Source organism: Corvus cornix, chromosome 5 (genome assembly GCF_000738735.6).
Source record: "Corvus cornix cornix isolate S_Up_H32 chromosome 5, ASM73873v5, whole genome shotgun sequence".
Classification (NCBI taxonomy): domain Eukaryota; kingdom Metazoa; phylum Chordata; class Aves; order Passeriformes; family Corvidae; genus Corvus; species Corvus cornix.
Genome location: NC_046335.1, coordinates 57,783,133 through 57,802,937, shown reverse-complemented (window position 1 = coordinate 57,802,937; position 19,805 = coordinate 57,783,133). Strand labels below are relative to the sequence as shown.

Genomic DNA, 19,805 nt, shown 5'->3' with positions numbered 1-19,805 from the left:
CAGAAGGGTTTGAAAGCTGTGCTTTTGTCAGTGTTTTATCAGCTCATGCTCCAAGAGTGAGGGGAAGGGGAAAAATAATGGGTTAGTAACACTAAGTTCAGATAGTCTGAGACAACTCCCAAAACACTTGGTCAGAATCACCAGCACAGTCCCTGTTCCACAGCATTTGAAATTTTCCTGTGTGACACGAGGTAGGAACAGGTTGAGTCCAAAGCAGTGGGAATGGGGCTTGCGAAGGGTCTGGAGCACCAGGAGCAGCTGAGAGAATAGGGGGGTTCAAGCTGGGGAAAAGGAGGCCCAGGGGGGACCTTGTGGCTCTGCACAACTCCCTGATAGGAGGGGTAGCCAGGTGGGATCGGGCTCTGCTCCCGGGGAACAGGGACAGGAGGAGAAGGAACAGCCTCAAGTTGTGCCAGGGGAGGTTCAGATTGGTTATTAGGGAGACATTCTTCATGGAAAGGGTTCCAGGCATTGAAACACTGGTATCAGAACCCAGGATATTTAAAAGCCACTTGGATGTGGCACCTGGGGACATGGGGTAGTGGTGGCCTTGGCAGTGCTGGGAGAACATTTGGACTCAATGATCTCAGAGGGCTTTTCCAACCTTAATGATTCCATGATCCTGTAGCTCTGTGATCAGTAGACACCCAGCTATGCCTGAGCTGTGTGCTGTGGTTGCACATGGATGTTTAGTACTGTATTGATCAGAAATTATATTTACATCAATTTTTTTAAGGCTCATTAGCCCTTTCATGCAGATCAAAGCATTCACTCTCTTATTACTCATCGAAATGACTCAAGTGGAGTCTCTGACCAGTAATGAAGAGAGAAGTTTTCAGGTCCCATGGATTTTCATGGCCAAACATTAACTCCATTAGTGTTTTGCAACAGATACAGTCTGACTTCATTGTGTGCTTGTTACGTGAGAAGTATCTTTATTGCATTTTCTTTTTTTTTTTCCCTCTCATAAGCAGCAAAAGAGTGGGTTTAAAAAAAAATAAAGCAATATTGTTTTTAGAACACTGCAACAAAATATAGAAGTGATAGCTGTGGCACATTTCTAATAGCTGGGCTGAATCATATTCTGTTCCTCTAATGGCATGCGTAATTGCTCCAGGTTTTCAGGCGTCCTTCAGCCGCACTTATTTAGATTAGTGACTGATGCATTTCCATGGAAACCTGCAGCAAGGGAAAAAAACCCTCTTGGTACAGCGTGGAACTGAAGGGACGTGGGCTTTGAGCCTCGTGTAAAGTAAGGCTGCTCGGTTGTGGTCAGCTTGGTTTGGGGTTTCTGTTGTAGCTGCTCTCTTCAAAGGAAGAGGAGCTGCCAGCAGCATTTTGTGTAACAATTTAGAACGCTTGTCAAATCCTACATTCCTTGAAAAGCTTCAACTTTCTGAGTGTAGTCGAAGGAGTACATTTTGAAATGAAATGTCTGGGGTGTTCTTCTCAGGGAGGATGCAGAAGCACCCAAACCCCAGGTAAGCTGGTGAGAAACTGGCTAGAAAGTCAAGGTCCAAGGAGGGAGTTCGTTTTGGGGGTGTTGTGTAGAGCTTTAATGAAGGATCACTGAGTTTTGAAGTGCTAGTGGCAGGAATGGAAAGGTTTTATACAACCTCCATCACTAAAATACCTGGAAAATATAACTACTTTAAAAAACTTTGCACAGTACTGTTGCCTTTCTCAATATCTGGTAAAATGTTAATATGCATTGCCTAATATACAATAAATAGCTGATTTTTAGTGCTTTCTTAGAAAACTTGATTCTCAGCATTCTCAGCAATTTGTTCTAATTTCCAGGAGTGTTTAAGGTTGCAACACGGATTTTCAAATGTGTTTTTTAAAGTAATTGCCCTTATGTGTTTACACAGTGCTGTAAGGGCAAGTACCTTCCATACTTTTTTAAAAGTAGATATATTTTTGGATTTGGCTCCTTTCCTGCTGCAATCATCCTGATTATTTGGAATACCAGTGTAGGTTCTCTAGGAGTAAGCTCTCAAACCAATGATGATAGTTACTCCTATTTGAAAACTAGTTATCCTGTGGCCTGGCTCTGAACCCTGTGTTACTTAGCAGCCATCAATGCAAAGTATCTCCAACCATATCTAGAAATGATTTTGGTATTTTATACAAGTTATTTTTTTTATTATGATATCTGTACATAGCCATTTCTATATATTCTGATACAGCACCACGAGTTCAGTTGATAAAATCTGGTACTCCTGTTAAAAGTGATGAGGTGTTTCTAAGTAACTTTTCTTTTGTATTTTGGAATTTATAGTTGAACATTTTATTTTAGACACATGCAACAGCGTGGCCAGGCAGGAGTTCTTCCTGGTGAGCAGGGAACTGTCCACATCCACATCCACATCCACATCCACGTCCACAGATCCTTGTTCCACTTTCATCTTCCCCTCTCTGGTCCTGTGTAAACCTGGGTACCACATTGCTTAGCAACATCCTGCTCTGAGCTGTTTGTTCCCTCTGACTGGAGTTATAACATTAAATTAGAAGTTATTCTGAGGCCCTTGCAGTGGTTGCAAAGTATTCCTCTCTGTGTTGGGTTTCGGTCGTGTTTTATCCACGGTGAAAATCAGACTGGGAAGTCCACGTGCACAATCAAGGCAGAGGAAAAGAAAAGAGGGAGTGCTGTGGTGAAAAAGATCGTGAGGTTCTAGGAACTTCCCATGTTATCTCCCATGCTCAGCAGCTCCTTATATATTCAAAATTTTATCTATTATTGAAGGCAGAGAATTTGACAGATCATTGATCCTGAGTACAGCTGGTGAAGATTTAGACTTGAATGGAGCTTCTTGTAAGGGAGGAAATTGAGGGGAAACATTCGTATCACCATTGATGATGAAAGTCCATAATAACTCTTGTTGAAACTTGCTGTACATGAAAATTAATGATTTTTGAAATTGAACAGAAGAATGGCTTTCCAGGGCCTGTTTTTCCTTACTCAGCCCAAAATAATTCCCCATCTGTTCTTTCCAACTCGGAGTGCACAATGACCTTCTCCAAAGCAGTTGGCTGTCTTTGTGGGGCTGTAAACGTCTCAGGTGGGAATAATCCCTGTCGTGCCAAGCACACCACAGCTCCTGCCACACAAGCAAACGCAGAGTTCCTTCACAAACCTTTAATGGGATTTCCCTAGATTTAAGGCAAAGTCACTGAGTCAAGGCAAAGTCATTAAGCCAGGTTTCACCTGGCGCCTGCCCTTTTATTTTGGGTTATCAGTGAGAACGCAGATATTTGCAGGACATATTTGAAATATTTGCTGGGAAGATGAAAACTGTGAAATAAGGTGTTATGATTAAAAACACTCGTACCCTGAGTCACTTCCAAAGACCTGGAACATGACAGCACCTGAGCTTTGTAAGTGAACAAACCATCCTGACCTTCAGGATAAATGACATTTGCAACAGATGATAGCGCAAGCAGGCAGCTCATCAAGACTTCTTTGTTCTCCCTGAGTTTCAAAAACAAGATGCCTTTATTTATGTGTGCAGGAGCACTTTGGGATCGACAGGGAGAGCTGGTTTTTATGAGGCAGAGGTACATATTGTCAGGCCACAATTAAAGGTTAAGCAAAGTGCACTGAAGTTGCTCTGTTTTGGCCTGACTTTGTAAAAATTGGGCATTTCAGCAAGGATCAAACCAGGTGCAAATGGACCAAAGCCATGTGCAGTTGCTGGAAACTCTGAGGTCAACATCCAGCTTTTTACAAGTTCTTCACTCTTTTGCTTTGAGATGCATTTTACTCCGTAAAGCAAAGAGGGAAAAAATCTTTCCTCTCCCACTTAATTTCCTTCGATGACATTGCCCAGAGCTGTGTCTGTGCCTGTCCCAGACCCTGAGTGGTTTAATCCTCTGCATCCTCTGCAGCTGAGACCATGGACACAAAGCTGCCACAGACGGGTTGGAAATGAAGGGCGGAGGGAATGGAGACCCTCAGAAACCCAACGGGAGAACTTAGGGAAAGATCAAGAGACCATTACCACGTTTTGAAAATATGAGGGAAGAGCTGCAGAGCTCCCGAATTGTACAAAGGGCTGGTAAAGTTGTTAGGACACAAAGAAGCAAGTGTTTCCACAACTACTTGCAGGTTTGGGGTTTTTTTGAGGTGTAAGTGAGCTTTTTGTTAAATTAAAGAGGAAACTGATGACATGGGAAACGCTGTTCTTCCATAACTGCCTCTCCAGCAGGTCCAGGTTGCATATTTCAATTATTAAGGTTTCTCTTGCAAACAAACTTGCTGATTCACTCCATTGATCAGCCATTTCAGCATCCTTTGTGGGTAAACTAATTCACTGTATTCCAGCTAATCTTCCTCTAAGGATGCAGGAGGGAATCAACACTCAGTCTTCCTTTCTTTTTTTGAAAATAAGATTTAGTAGGGGGGAAAAAAAAGAAAGGAAAAGCAGGACGACATCCAAGGCTTTGCAATTCCAGTCAAGCTGTCCTTGAGACATTTTTATGCTTATTCTCAAATCTGAAAAACTTCAAAAACCACTTAAGATTTGCTGTTTCTCAGCTTTAACTGAAGGAAAAATTGGTTGAGAGCATCACGTCAACTGAACACTGGGACTTAAAGAAACCCCAAAACATCCACAAACTGAAACAGAAGAAAGTGAACCATGAATTAAAGGTTTTCATTAATTTCACATTTATAATGCCTTCATCATATGTTTCTTTTCTCTTGATCCTCACAGTTTATCCCTTCAAATGAAGCATCAATGTTTTCACCTCAGATTTGCAAAGATATGAAAAAGATAATTGTAGTTTCTTCTGAATTCTTGTGTGGTACATACCTGCAGATTTCACTTTCATGAGTTTTAAGAACCCTTTATCAGAATCAACAATCAAACAGTTAATAGGGAAAAATTCCATTTCTATTTCTTCATCCCATTTTTTTGTCCACTTTTTAGAATCCATAATCTTACTCTGTGTGATTTGGAGGAGGATCCCTGACCTTCATCTTTCCTGTGGCTCAAATGAAATGCTCAAAGAAAGCAATAAAATATAATGATAAGCAATTGTATAATAGGCTGGAAAAGAACTTACTTATCACCATTTCAATGTACCATATTTAATAGAAACTCCAGTTTTGAAGAGTCCCCATTTTCTAAGGGGGAAAGGGAATAAGTAAAATAACTTACTGAGACTTCACAGTTTGTGGTATGAAGAATATTTTTATCTCTTGATGTGATTATTTTCTGGAGCAGCATTTGGTATGGCAAATATTTTGGATATACTTGGGATAGAAAAATGCACGCTCTTCTTAGGGATGTTTTCACTCCCATGAACTTTTTTCTTCACTTCTTCTTATCGCCAAATTTGGATCAATTTAAGGAAAAACTCCCAGGATAACAACTCCCTGTCTTGTTGCAAACCAGCACAAGTGTCCTTGAATTGTGAACTGCTGATTTTATTATTACTCTGCTTTCCTCAGCTTTGAATAACTTCTGGTCTAACCCTCAGCATAAATAGTTGGGAAAGTGTTTTTCCCTCAGGAAGGGGAAGGTGCAGAGGGAAGGCCTTAACCTCAGCCACTGTTTTGGGTGTTGCACATGCAGAGAGCTGTACCTGAGCTGCTCTGGCAAAGAACACCTATAAATGTCTGTTGCATGAGTGAAACATCTCCCAGGGCTGTCACTGGGGAAGAGGGAAGGAAGAAGGAAAAGCTGCATGTTTTGGTGTGGGGATGAAACCCACCTCTACCCACCAGAGGTACCTGGAGCGAGCCTGCTGCTCTCTGTTGCCTTCCCAGTATCACACCACAAATTCCACTCCTATTTCCTTTGTTTCCATCCTGTGGACAGGTTGGTGACTCTGAACCTTTCCTAGAGTGCTGGCAGGCCTCTGACAACATCCCCGCTGGCGGAGCGTTCCCGCGCAGTTTCCTTGGAAACACGGCGCCGAAATGCCCTCCGAGGAGCAGCAGGGAGGAGAGAAGGAATGGAGACAGTTGCTTTGGGATTTTTTCCCCCCTTAGTTCTTTACTCTTCCAAAGGAGTATCGAATATGCAAGCAGCCTACTCCAAGCAGGAGTGTCAGGCTGGGAACTGGGCTGGCTGCTGGAACAGGCCCACAATTGTTACGTGGGCCAAAACAGGGCAAGAGTGGCCTCATCTATGCGGATTAGAGTCCAAAATTTATTTCCTGCTTTTCATGGCAGTGATTTTTCAGCTTTTGATGGTGTCTGCAAGCTCTGTTGGAGTCCTGTGGTCACTTACGAGACTGAGAAGAGAAGCTACAGGAAGTCCTACATTTATTTGGAAGAAAGCCCTCACCACTCCTGGGGTAGAGAAAGGAGGAGATGTTTTCCACCTGCACTTTCTCACCCTCTTTGAACCCTATAAATTAGATTCTGGAAGGGCAGGGTTTGAGCCTGTTGCTCACTGAGATGTCTGCAACAATAAATGATTCTAATAAAGAAACAGCTGGGGCTTTATTATTTGGATTGCCACTATTGCCCAGGGCACACAGCTTATTTCTGCTGCAGCTCCACTGGCTTCAGTAGAAAATGGATCAGGAAAAAAACTGTTGTGTCCTTATGGTATTTATTCTGGTAAAATATGGGCTTCTCAAGAGATCTAGAAATTTCAAGTGATATCTCAATGTTCCTCTCTTCTGTCAATGTAAAGGAAACGGGACCATTTTTGCAAACCCTGGTGCTTTGTACTGCCTCTAAGAAAAACATTTTGAACTGATCCAACTTAATGCAGTGACTTTTTGTCTGTGGTGACATGTTCCTCTCAGTAAGAATGCAGTATTAATGAAATAATTCTCTTTATTAAAATATAGAAATTGCTAATTAATGTTTTTCTAGACCTTCTTGTCCATATCTTCTTTCTGGTCTTTCTAATCTGTCTGCAACCAGGTTTAAGAAGAAATCCTCAAAAGACTCTGTGGGTAAAAGCTTCTTAGATGATGATAGGGTTGTTAGTCTTAGCTGGCCCTAGCTTGCTGCAAAGCATTTTGATAAAGTGCTGCTCTTAAGAAAACCTGGAACATGAGAATGGGTACAAATGCAGGGAAACCTGGAGCTAACCCCTTGGTGCTAATATACCTATAATAGTGTTACTGTGCTATATTTGGCTTGAATTCAGAACAGCATTTGCCTATGGGTTCTTTGTGTTCTTTTGTCAAGTCAGAGAATGGAATCCTGCTCTTTTTTCAGTCCCCAGTCCATTCTGATGGCAGATTCCTGGTCCTCCCCCCTGCTCTTGAGTGTGTGTACTTATGCTGTGTTATAGGGCAGCCTGGAATCTGAGTCAGCCGTGAGGGAGAGAGGGTAATTAGAGCACTTAACACAGCAGCCTGGGAAAGTGCCACTGAGCCTCGAGTTCAGCGTCTTGCAAGGCTCCTGTTTTCCCAAATAATCCCTGACTGCACACAGAGGAGTGGGGGGAAGCAGAGGGGTGGCAGAGCTGGGGAGCAGATCCAAGCTGCAACTGAGGAGTGCTGGCTCTGCAGTCCTGAGGAGCTGAACAAAGCTCTCTGTCTTGCTGTGCCTTCATGTCCCTCCTACCCACTTTGTATTCCTTACAGCACTGAAATATCATGCTATAGAAAACAGATTCTGCAGGGGAAACATCTGGTTCCTGGTGGCTCAAGCAGTTGTTCTAAGATTTCAAAATATTCTTCTTCATCATAATTTATTTCTTTTAATCATTTCTGAGGGACTTCTGAAAACAGGCCAGGGGGAAACTCTAAGTAGACTCCAGGTTTATGATTTTCTGTGTTTTTTCTGTTTATGTCTCTTGGTATTAACCTGATATTTAGAATGGCATGAAAGAAGAATGTTGCTCGTTGGGGAACAGACTGCAATTTGTGCAGCAGGAGCAGGAATTTTGGGTAAAGGAAAGGCCTCTTAGGCAGAAAGTACAGTTTGTAGGTGAGTGACAAAGGGACAAAATAAACTAAACTATCAAGTAGAGATCATATTATAATAGGGATTTTCTCCCTCTCTGGCCGTCCTGTAGGATGGAGGCTGGCTGGTCTCCAGAACATGTATATAAATGTAAATATTTCTGGTTTTCCTTGCTACTACTTTTCTTGGACCTTGTGAATCGGTGCACAGATCTAAAGAAACAACTTTCTTACTCCCTTAGCTGGCTGGAACCTGCACACACATTTTCAGCTGGAATCTCTCTGCATTATGGATATATTTGTATTTATGCCTCCAGCTGGGGGCACGATCCAGTTATGTGTTGGGTACACTGGTTAAAGCAAGGAAAGATGCATCTTGCCCACCCTTCTTCCCAAAGTCTGCCTCCCAGGACTTTCTCCTGCTCCTTGGCCCTGTTCAAAGCCCTTCCATCCTGCTCTGATGTTCTTTTTCTCTCTGCAGGCTTGCCCTTGGTCATTTGACAGCACCAATTTCTCAGCCATTTGTACCATCCTTAAAAGCTGTGCCACAGAGGTACTGTGCCTTCAAGGCTGTGTCTGGCTTGGAGAATTAATAAAATCTGTTGGGATGGTGTCAGGCTGCCCCTCAATGGAGAGTCCCTCAGCTGTGCAGATGAGACTTCTGCGGTCATAATCTAAACCAGAAACTTTTGCATCTGATTTTTGATGCCTTTTAGCCAAACTTCAGGAGGTTGCATTGGTGGACCAACCTGTAGCTAGGCAAAAAAGAAATTGATTTGCATATTCCAGCTATTTTCCCAACCTTTGTGAAATGTGTTGCAGGTTTTTCTTCTTTTTTTCTTCTCATATTTTGCCTCTCAGCTCTAAAAGAACCAAATATTGGACGCAAATTTTTTGCCACTGAGAATGTGAGTGGAGCTTTAAAACTTGTGAATGATGTGATTCATGATCTCTGAGAAGTTCCTCTTATTCACTTGATGTGTCTGATGTGATAAAAGAAGCCAATGTTATTTTCCAAAATGCCTTGAAACGATGTTAATTCACTGTGAGGGAATATAAACAAATACTTCAGCACTCGATTAAGAAATACAGGAGTATTGAAAGTTCTCTTTTCTCTGTGCAGAAACACGAACAGATAGAACAAAGAAGCTGTTTAGACACTACACAGTTGGATCCTATGACAGCTTTGATGCTTCAAGGTAAGAATTCTCCCTTTTGATTGCAATCTCTTTACAAAACCTTCCCAGGTTTTATTTAATTGTTACTTTTGGTTTAGGCTTTGGAGGGGAAGAGGGAAGCAGATCACTAAACAGAGCTTCTCAGGGCACCATTTAACTTCTGAATTGGTTTTTATTGCAGTTTACTTTGTTCAGATGGGATGGGTCTAGAAAATTCGGGAGCGGTGAAGTCATGAGTATCAGTGGGTTTTTTTGTGAGTGGGGAAAGAGATTTGTTGTTCTGAGCAGTAACTTTGGAACCTGAGTAGAACTGAAGCTGCTGGAAATGAGAAATTAGATCATTTATTTGGGGAGAATTCACGATTTTTAAGCAGGTTCTTCTCCCCCATGGATATACCTTGAACATAGAGCTGACTGCTGGTAGAAAGGATGACCTTTAAAACACAGAGCCACAGTTGGCTTTTGGTGTCTTCTTGAGGAAATTTTGCTGGCATACTGGAATTATTTTGCTTTTCTCCTGACTGTCTGATTACAGCTTGGGTTTGGGTTTTTTTGTTTTCAAGGAAACCACATTTATTGCAGGAGAAAAATTCTGAAATGTGTAAAGCGATGGCAGAATTTCACGTAGCACAATATTAAAACAAAATAAAAAAAGAAAGAGAAATGTGGTAACTGTTGGTTTTATTCTGTGGTCTTAGACTTTGTTCCGAGGTTCAGGCAAAGTTTCTGTGTCAGTTGAACAAGTTGGGAAGGGAGTTCACAGTTGGACAGGATGTGATTGACTGGGGCAGTCTGATGATGGTAAAGTTGTCAAGAGAAGCTGTGAGCCCATACTCTGAGACAAGGAGCAGCTCTGCAGAGCAGACTCCCTGGTTACTGGGGCCATTTGCAGCGAGAAGAGTCGGCTTTTTGCAAGGTTCTTTGAGTGACCATTAGCCTACAAATCCATAGCCTTGTCTCTGTATTTCGGTGTGAATGGAGAGGGCTGCTCCTGCAGAAGAGAGAAGCTGCAGCTGCTGTGTGTTGCCTCAGAGATACCAAATCATTCCATGTGGAAACCCCCTGCTACTTTCTAACAACGGATTTTTCATTAGCAAATGTCAGTTCCATCAAAACCTTCCTTTATTTCTCTTCCCCCTCCCCGCGCCCCTTTGGTTTTTTAGGTTGTTGGTTCATTTATGTATTGTTTTGAGGTTTTTTCCTAAAGGTATTGGGTTTGTGCAGTGCAACAGTAAAGCTCTCAAAAAATGTACCTTACCTGATTCAGGACTGAGCAGGAGAGGTAGTCAGGAAAAAATGATCTTTTGTACAGCCTCATATAAATTCGTTATGGAGCATGTCTGCAGTTGGTATCTATTAATTGTCTGAGCAGAGAGAGGGAAAGCAGCAGAGGCAAGGATTGGAAGAAAACTCTCCTTGAGTTTCCACAGAGAATCCAAGGCCCAGTGGATCCATTTTGAAGGGTAATAGTGGAAAGTGAGAGAGAAAGGTAGGAGAAGGCAGAATTAATGGGAAATTCCAAGAACTACAGTGGAAAGGTAGACTTGCTTAGCACAGTTTTTTCAGCAAAGTCTGGTAAAATTTGGAATTTTTATAAGGTAACAGCAGGAAAACTAAAAACCAATAACACATCAAGTTGTGTTTCAGGTACCTGACTGAGGCTGCAAATCAGCTTTTTGTACCTCTGAATGGTGATTTCGGTGGTGCTTACGTATTGCTGCTAAGCAAAAAGAATTTGCATTTCAGAACCTGTCTGGAGATTAATGTCTCCTGGTGGTACATCCAGATTTAATTCCTCACAAGGGCTTCTTCAGGGTGGGGAATTATTCAAAGACGCAAATAAGGTGTGAAAGTGAGAGCCATTTTTGATATTGCCAGATTTGTATTGCTTTGATTACTTTCTGTGTTATCATTTCCTATCAAAGTCGGGGAAGAATGCATTACAACAGATTTAACGCTGGCAGCAAAGGCTTCATAAACATTTGTCATAAGGCAATTGTGCCTCTGTGCTAAGAACAGCTCTGAATCCAAAGTATTAACAAAGCTGATCCAGTTCCTTTCTGGAGATGATGTGGGGGAGTGAGGGGAAGTGTCTGCTCCCTTCTCTCTTCCCTTCTCTCTCCCAAAGGGCAAAAATTGCTGAGTAGAAACACTCTGTTCAGAAATCTATATTAATGGGCTTATTCACATGCAGGAAAATGCATTGTACATGGCATTTTTCATCTTGAGGAAAATGTGCAGCTTGAGTAATGGAGCTTCATTAAATCCTATTTCAGCTTTGCATAAGAGATCAGTTATCCATACATTAACTTTGGGAAAATGGAGAAGATGCTTACTAATGTGGAGAAGGACACTGAGACTTGCAAGCAGTCACTAAATATCATACAAATATAATATAATATTTGAAACTACCAGGTCTGATGTATTATCTGCTTTAAATGTTCATGACATGCCCTCACAGGGAAGAATCTCTTCTTCATGTCTATCCTCTTTCAGTTTAAATCCTCACTCCTTGTCCTAAAGAGAAGATACACCACTAAAACTGCAAGGACATAATGCAAGACTGCCACATCTCTGGAGTTTTCTGTCTTCCCTGGATTTGTGGTCAGCAGTTAATTCAAATGAACTTATTTGTAGGGTGTAAATGAGTTATTTCATCAAGGTTGAATTCCAGTTTAATAACAGAAAGCATTGCTAAGGCGTAGAATGGATGTTCGAATTTTAAAAAATTCTTTATTTTTAAAAACTTAAAGGTAAACCTTTAGAAACGATCATTTTTTATCTGCTTTTAAACTGAAGTGAGGGAATTGATTAATTCTCTCAAGATGGGACAGTGGATTGTTCAGCCAGGAAAATATGTGGAATTAATTAGTTGCTTAATTTCAAATGTAAAATGTTATCACCCTTTTAAATGTAATGTGGCTGATAATGCAGTGACAATTTAGTTTCATACTCTGGAGACATAAATCATGTGAGACAGTTTGGTGCTATGTAAAAATGATAAGCTTGGTGTGATGGAAAACACCATCCATCGCCTCCATGGATTTGGGAACTTTAGGACACTACGGTGGCAACTTTTTCTACTGCATTCATTGCATCATCTCCCACCCCCAGCAGAACAGGGCAACAGCAAAAGTCAATAGCACAATTGAATGCCAACCTCAGTGCAATCAAATATGCAGATAAATGTGAGGTTTCCTGCCTATTGTGTGTCTTTCTTCACAGAATTATCGACTTCCACACGGGGGTTTTCCTCCAGCCACTTTAACTGGTTCCAATCCCTGCATGGGAGAAGTTTTTCTGGTGCCTTTCCTTGACATCCCATGGCTCCAGCAGTATTGCAGAGCTCACAGGAGAGAATGTGATGACAAATAACCTTTTTCAAAGGCTTTTTGCCACCAAGTTAATGACAGGACCAAATTGATTTGCCTTAAGGTTTTTGTTCTGTTTTTCTGGAGGAAGAAAAAGAGGAAAATTAGATGGTGTAGTCTGTAAGAAAACTTAATTAAAAGCTTAATTCATTAACCCTACTGTCCCTACTTGGAGTCAGGTGGCAGCATCCGTGTCCCACGAGTATAGGAGCTGACAGGAGCAACTCTTCAAGAGCCAATTTACACACAAACACCTTATAAAAACCTGAGAGATTCTTCTCAGATGTTCCTTCCCGGCCGTTCTCCGTTGCTGTTGTCATCCGCGCTGTCGGGTAGAGCAGCCGAAGCTTTAATCCTGAGCAGCTCAGAGAGACTCCTTGGCACAGCTGAAGCTGTCTAACCCCCTGTACCTCAGCATGCTGTGCAGAGCTTTGTTATTTTTAAAATATTTTTTAGCCCACAGGATGTGCCTGTTGGATACCTTTGTTCCGAAATTGTGATGTAAGTGGTGCTGTCTTGGTAGTTTAAGCATTGGGTGTGCTACACACCATTTTTTGGTGGAATTTCCCAGTCTGATGCAGAAATACTTCCCTCTGGTTCGAGATCCGGTTTCATGTGGATATTTTGCATAAATAATCCTCCCTCTGGAGAAATGCAGTCGCTCATCTCCTTCAGTAGAGATTTGAAAATAATAAAATACAGATTTAAAACAGATGGAAATTTTTGGGTGGCATTCTGGCCATTGCAAGTGGTGAGGAATGTAAAGCTGACAGGGAGCAAAGGGATTTTCTCCTGGTTATGGTGGCCCCGTGTCCCTGGGTTGGGGAATTTGGCATATGTGCTTGCTGAGTGCTGCTTGCCTGGCAGCAATCCACTAAATCCTGGCAAATGGATCCTTGCAAAAATTGAGGGAAGGTATAAGAGCTGCTGTTATATTTTGTATCCTGCTTCCCACATTTTCACGTTGGTTCTCCCCAGGCAGAACAGTGAGAGAAGTGTTGTTACACGGAGAATAAATTGGGTTTTCTGAATTGGGGTTAGAACTAGATGATGTGGGATGGGAACTGGATGATCTTTAAGGTCCCTTTCAACCCAAACCATTCAAGGATTCTGTGAACTGCTCTTTTCTTTGTTTTCTGCTGGATGGCACCAGTTCCACTGTATTAATGTTTCCTGGGAAGCCTGAACTGTTCAGGTGATCTCTTGAAGGAAATGGGAGTAAGGAGATTAAAATGGTGCTGTTCACTCTTAACAATAAATCCACAATTTCTCTTGTTTATTCTGGGATTGACACATTGCTAATAAGTGGAAAGTGATTTTACAGCTGTTCTTACCTGCAGGCATATATTTTAAACATAATCCTTGGTTTCCTCTGGTGGAAACAAGTAAAACCAGCAGCATTTTGCCTTTTTTACCTATACACGTAGCTCAGGTTTGCCTAGAAGATGGTAGCAAATATATCTGAGTATGCTCATCATTTTAATTAAATATAACTGTGTGAGGCAGTGATGTGGTTACATCTAAAAGCTCTCTGAGACTGTAATGATTTAAGATCTCTGCAGATGTGATATCATGGTTCTTTTGGGCGCAGAGAACAGCCAGCACCAGCCAAACTGTAGGAAAAAAAAAGCATGGAAAGTGTTTTGTGTGCATGTAACCTCACCTGATGTCTAAAGTCATTTTGTTGGACTTGCCTGTTGTCTGTTCTGAATTAATTAATTAACAGTGAGTGTAACAGTGGACTGCTCTTAATGTGAGGCAGAAAGGCAAGGGTAGCTCAATTTTAATACCTTGTGCCTCATTAACTTGAAGAGCATGATTTGATGCAATTTGAAGAATTGCATATGTATTTAGGCAATAATTAAGGCAATAATTGTAGCCTCTGTGGAGCAGGTGGAGATGTAAAATGTGAAGTTTTTCATTTCCACTTATTCAATTTCTAATGGAAATTCCTTTGGTTGCTGATAAACAGCTTTGCACTTTGCCTCCCCTGCTGCTGTGTGATGCCACGATGGAGCTTTTTGTGCTGGTGACTACAGCAAATATTGAAAGGAATTGCTGAGATAGGAGGTAAAAAGGGCGTGTGTATGTGTGTGTACATCTGAATTGTGGTTCCTCTCCATCTAAACCTCTACTAGAATTGCACTGTTAAGGTCTAATCCAATTACAGTAAGATGCAAAACTCTACAGTGAGTGATAAAAGTTTCCATTAGCTTGTAGGTGCGTTTTTAAGTAGTGTGCTGTCTTGACAGTGAAGTTTGCTTAACCTACTTCAGTGAGATTTCATCTTTTAGCAGCTAATGGTTTGGTAACTAATGATTCAAATGTGTCAGGCATTTTCTGGGCTAAATGTTTGCCTAAATTTTTAGTGGCAAGTGTTAGCAAAGAGAGATCAGCAGCTGACAAAAAATATACAGCCTTTCCCAAATTCAAAATCACAATGCTCCTTCTGAAAAACTTTTAGGCTCTACCTCTAGTGCTGGTCCAGACTTAACTTTGTGACTGTGGTAGAGAAGCTGCTGCCTGCAAGGGCTGGGATCTGGGGGCTGTGCCGTTTCCTGCACAGCAATTGGTACTCCCAGGCTCAGCAGGATTTCCTCTGCAACTCCTCTGGCCGGATGCTGGAGAACAGTGTGGATTTAAATGTCACCACTGAAAGCAGCAGCCTGTGTCCTGTGCACAGGGGGAATAAAGTGGTTTTTTTCTTTAGACTAGAGGAAATCAAAAAAGAAAAGGAAAGAAAAAGGAGTGGAGATGCAGAAATCGAAGTTCGTGAGGGTGTGACACCAGGCTGATTACAAGCAAGAGTCACATAATTAGAGCAGAGGAAAACAGGACAATTAGTGTTTTCCATTCCTGTGTCCCAGCCTGTACCATGATTTAATTCCCTGCCCCAGGGCACCTTTGGCTGCTGTGCTCTCACCTCATCACCAGCTGAGCAAAGCCTCCGTGTGGTGCCTCTGCTTGGGAGTGATGCCATTGGAAATTTTGGCAGCCCCAAATGGAACAGATAACTGGTGAGCTCGCACTGTGGGCTTGCCTCCAGTGGGAGCAATGATTTAAACCACTCTTTTTTTCCCCACCCGCCTCTTTCCAGCCAGATTTTCACAAGTATTTGATGCATTTGGTGAATTTGATCTATGAGGCAAAATTCTCAGTGTGGCCGGCAGGCAATGTATGTGTTTTGCTCCTCTTAGAAGCTGAAATGATCCAAAATTGGAAAGGGGTGGATTTTCATGCTCGGTCTCTTCCGTGGTGCAAAAGGCAGAGGGTGGGAGGAGGCTGCCTTGTTTGTCCTGGGACAAACCACATGTGCTGGAGTTGTGTTTCTTTAGAAGCCAACAAAGGGAGCAGCTAAAGAGCAAACAATAGCTGGTGTTGGAGCGTTCACCTGGGCTAAAAGAAGGTCTGGGCTTCAGTCCCATGTGTGTCAGACTTAAATCCACAGCCTGAGCTGCTGCTGAATGCCAGGAACCTGCTGGACAGAGCAGTGCTTTATCCAAGTCCTCTGAAAGTGTTATTCCTTCCCGAGCCAAGGGGCAGATGCTCTCTCCGTCCTTGTGGATGTGTGCAGGGCTCCATGGCAGTGATTGGCAGATGCACCGACTGAGTAGCTGGTGATGCTGCTGGGGCTTCCTGCTCTCTCTGACACAAAATGTCAGCCTGTCGTGGGAGAAATGATGTCTGACAAGGACTAAAATGTATCAACAAAAGATTTGCTTTAAGGGATAAGTGTTACACTAGAACTGAGTTCACGGCAAGGTTCTGAGCAGAGGAATAGTGAGTGTTAAATGTGTGCACTAAGAAAAAGCGGCACCTGCAATTTTAGGGGAAAAAAAAAGACTGTTACCCATGTGTCTTCTAATTTCTCTGATTTTTTATTTGGCCCAGATAACAGAATTAAGAGTTTGGTGAAAACCAGGCCTGATACCGAGTAGGTTGTGGGATCCTTTAGACCAGCATGTCCAAACCTGGAGCAGCTGCACCTGTGGCAGAGGTGGTTTCTACCTCTTGCAAACACTTCCAACACCATAAATTCTGAAATACATTAAACTCTATGCATCTGAACTGGCTTGAAATGATAAACCAACATTTTTACCCTGTCCCCAGTACACAGAAAATGAAAGCTTCATATTCCCAGAAATTCCACACCAGTGCAACCAACGAGCTGAATGTGAAAGGCAAGGGGGCACCAGGGAGAGGTTCCAGTTCAACATTCACATAATTAAGAGAAGTCATGGCCAATTTAAATAAATTGCAAAGTCAGTGATTTTTTCCCTGCTACCAACATTTTGGGCTAAACTGGCCGTGCTTTGACAAAATTGCTGGAACTGATGATGCTGAAAGGCAGGAGAGCTGTTAAGGTGGACATTTCTCAAGCTGTCCTGCAGGAAAGCAAAATTTGGAGAGACACTTAAAATAACCCAAGGGCTTAGTGCAATTAGAGAAATGCAGAGGGAGAATATATTTCAGAAAAAAAGGTAGAGTTGCCACCTCCTTTCTGCTGTTAATGAGACTGTGAAATAATGTGGTGATTAGTCAGGATTTTTAAAGGGATATGTGAAAATTAAACCATAATTCACATCACCTTTACCGGCCTTTTGTGTAAAATCCTAGAAATTCAAAGTTTTTCACTGTCCACTGTATTTTTAAAGCTCTTGGAGAAGATTCAAGATGTTTTCAGAAAAACTTTATGCCTTTGGTGAGGCCTCATTTGTTTTGAGACAGAACTTCAAACTAACTTGTAAGCTATGTACTAAAGGCATAACATTTTTTGTCATAAAATTTTGCAGTGTGTGTAACACTGATTTAAGCACTGTACTCTTCTGTACAATGCAGACTTGTAAGTGAAATACTTACATCTGTAAAGCTGAAATGAACAGTCAGGGCTACTCAGACTCCTTGTGGGTAGGGCTGTATTTATTTTCCAAGGACTGCAGGACAGGAGTATGCTAATTCCTCCTGCTCATCACAGCAAACAGGGTGTGATGGAAAACCTGAGGAATCTCTTAAAACTAATTGGAAACTCATGTTTCTCACCAGTCCTGAAATGACCTATTTCTTTCCCCTATTTCATAGTTTATTTTTGTTGAGACTCTCTTGGAACAAGTGGAGTCATGATACCAAAACATACAGTGAGTTTAATCATTGTTGTAAAGACTTGCAAGGTCAAACTGCTGCCTTCAAGGGCTTGTGACACATTTTAAAAGTGTTAATAAAACACTTTCTGTTTGTTTTCTTTTAAACTCAAGGTGTGACTGAAGTTACTTCCCTTGTTCTATCTTTGTTACTTGTCCTGTTTGATAACCCTGAACATGTTCCTCTCCTTGGTACTGAGGTTGTCTGTGATAGTAATGACCAATTTTTAGCAAAAACAGCTGGAAAACGATTAATCAAAAAAAAAACCCTCTATAAAAAAGCAGTGGTTTTAATATCTATTATTGCTATTCCTTTTGTCTAAACACTTTTTATGTTAAGATGATTAGAGAGAAAATTCCTATTTCTCTGTGGTTTAGTGGCAATATCAGGGGCTGGAACTGCAGCTGGTTTGGGGTAGGAAAATACAAACCTAACCAGTAAAGTGTTTATTAGATAAATATTCTGGTTACCTAAACATATGTGAGTGTTTGGACAGCCTGTGTGCTCAAGGCTCATCGTATCAGCAATGAATATTAATATTTTCACAGTCCAGGCTCACACTGCTCAAACGCTTGATATTTAAAACTGAAAATTGCTGATAAGTGTCAGCTGCAAGTGGAGCCTGCTGGAGCCCCAAATATTCCTGTGCTAGGTGGAACAATATGTGTGAAGGGGTTTGAAGGACTCTGGGCTATAAAACTCTGCTGTTCCATACCACAAGGACTCCTGCCTGCATGCTCCATGTCTGGTTTTCACTTTGTCGTGTGTGGTGTTTGAAATGACTGTTCATTTTTAAAATAGAAATGAAATTCATTAATACAGGGAAATGAAGCTTTTATTTTTTAAGCTCATTTTGCCACTCTCCTCATCCCCAATGATTTTTTTGTTTTCTCCCTACCAACGCAGATGTGAAAGAATAATAACATTTCTCTTTAAAAAGGCTAAAATACTTGTTTTGTTATGTGTGTGTGTATAAATATACCCATATATGGATATTAATATATCCATACATATGGTGCACATATACCCTATACATGTATTTGCTTAAGATTATGAACTTAATGCCAACTTTTTTATTCCCTTCATATCCTGTCCTGAGGTTCCTCCATAATGTAGAATCAGAGTTTACTGGATGATTTCCCTTTCCAGAAAATTGTCTGGCTTCCTGGTTTGCTGTATCAATATTTTGCTTTAGTTGCAGTTTCAGCAACATAAGGTGGAAACAGAGAAAAAACCTGCAAGTACCATTAGCCAGATCAATAGATTTGAAATGTATTACTTTAGATTGGCTACTCCCTTCTCCTACACACCCCAAAATATAACATTAAATGTAATTAAAAGCTGAATAAAGGAATGTGGACTGAGGGGGAGAGAGAGAGGAAGTTTCTCCTCGGTTCTACATAAAGAAATTGTGCAACTACTTTGTACTTCTGTTGTGAAATTTAATATTTCTCTTTTAAACCTGTATTTTTTGGTAAAGGTTTATAGCATAAACCCAACGAAGTGTACAGCACTGTTACTCTCTTTAAGATAGGTTGCTTCTTTGTAAAGATGGTTTATTTTTTGGGTGCCTCTGCTGATCACAGGCTGGAAGGAGCAGCACCATCTTTCTGACTTCCTGATTCTTCCTGAATCACTTCATGGCTGGTATTAGTGTGGGTTTGGGGACTTAGTGAAGAACTCTTCTTTTTTCACCCAGGGTATCAAGTATTCAAAACCCAATACAGATGGATTGATTCCTTGTTTAGAAGTGTGAATGAAACACCTTTTTTAGGTGGAAGATGTGATGTGCCCTGTCAGGTTTTACTGGAGTCTGTGATTCCCTCACTGTGGAGTACAGGTCCAGAACTGGAGAGTTATCTGAATGTCTTTTAAAACAGCCACGGTTTGACATATCCCTCTTTCATCAGCAGATTTCAAAGCAAAATCTGCAGCCTTGCTGTTCCCATGATCAAAGAGCTCCACGAGATGTTTACTAACTCTGGAGAGGCAGCACTGGTACCAGAGATTGGAAAGACAAATATATGAATATGGGGAGCTTAGAGGAGGATTGCTGGAGCGTCCTTTCTTCTTTTCCTATTCCTTTACCTGGCCTGAACATAGCCAGCTGAGGAAGACACAGCTATGCCAAGTTTACCAAGGAGAAATGAGACCATGTCCTTTCTGTTGCAATTTGAAACTGTTTGCCACAATTTATAAAGCCAGAGAGGAAAACAGTGCAAGCAGGGCTAATGGTGAT

The 19,805-nt window shown here is 41.5% G+C and overlaps 1 protein-coding gene across 10 annotated transcripts in view; it reads left to right on the top strand.

Annotated features, from left to right (window-relative positions):
* Positions 1–19,805, top strand: part of SHANK2 (SH3 and multiple ankyrin repeat domains 2) — a 279,065-nt gene that overhangs the window by 137,247 nt on the left and 122,013 nt on the right. For all 10 annotated transcript variants that reach the window (XM_039551944.1, XM_039551945.1, XM_039551951.1 and 7 more), the window contains one exon: positions 9,002–9,077. In XM_039551944.1, coding sequence (XP_039407878.1) covers positions 9,002–9,077 — 76 coding nt within the window. The remainder of the gene's footprint in view (positions 1–9,001; positions 9,078–19,805) is intronic.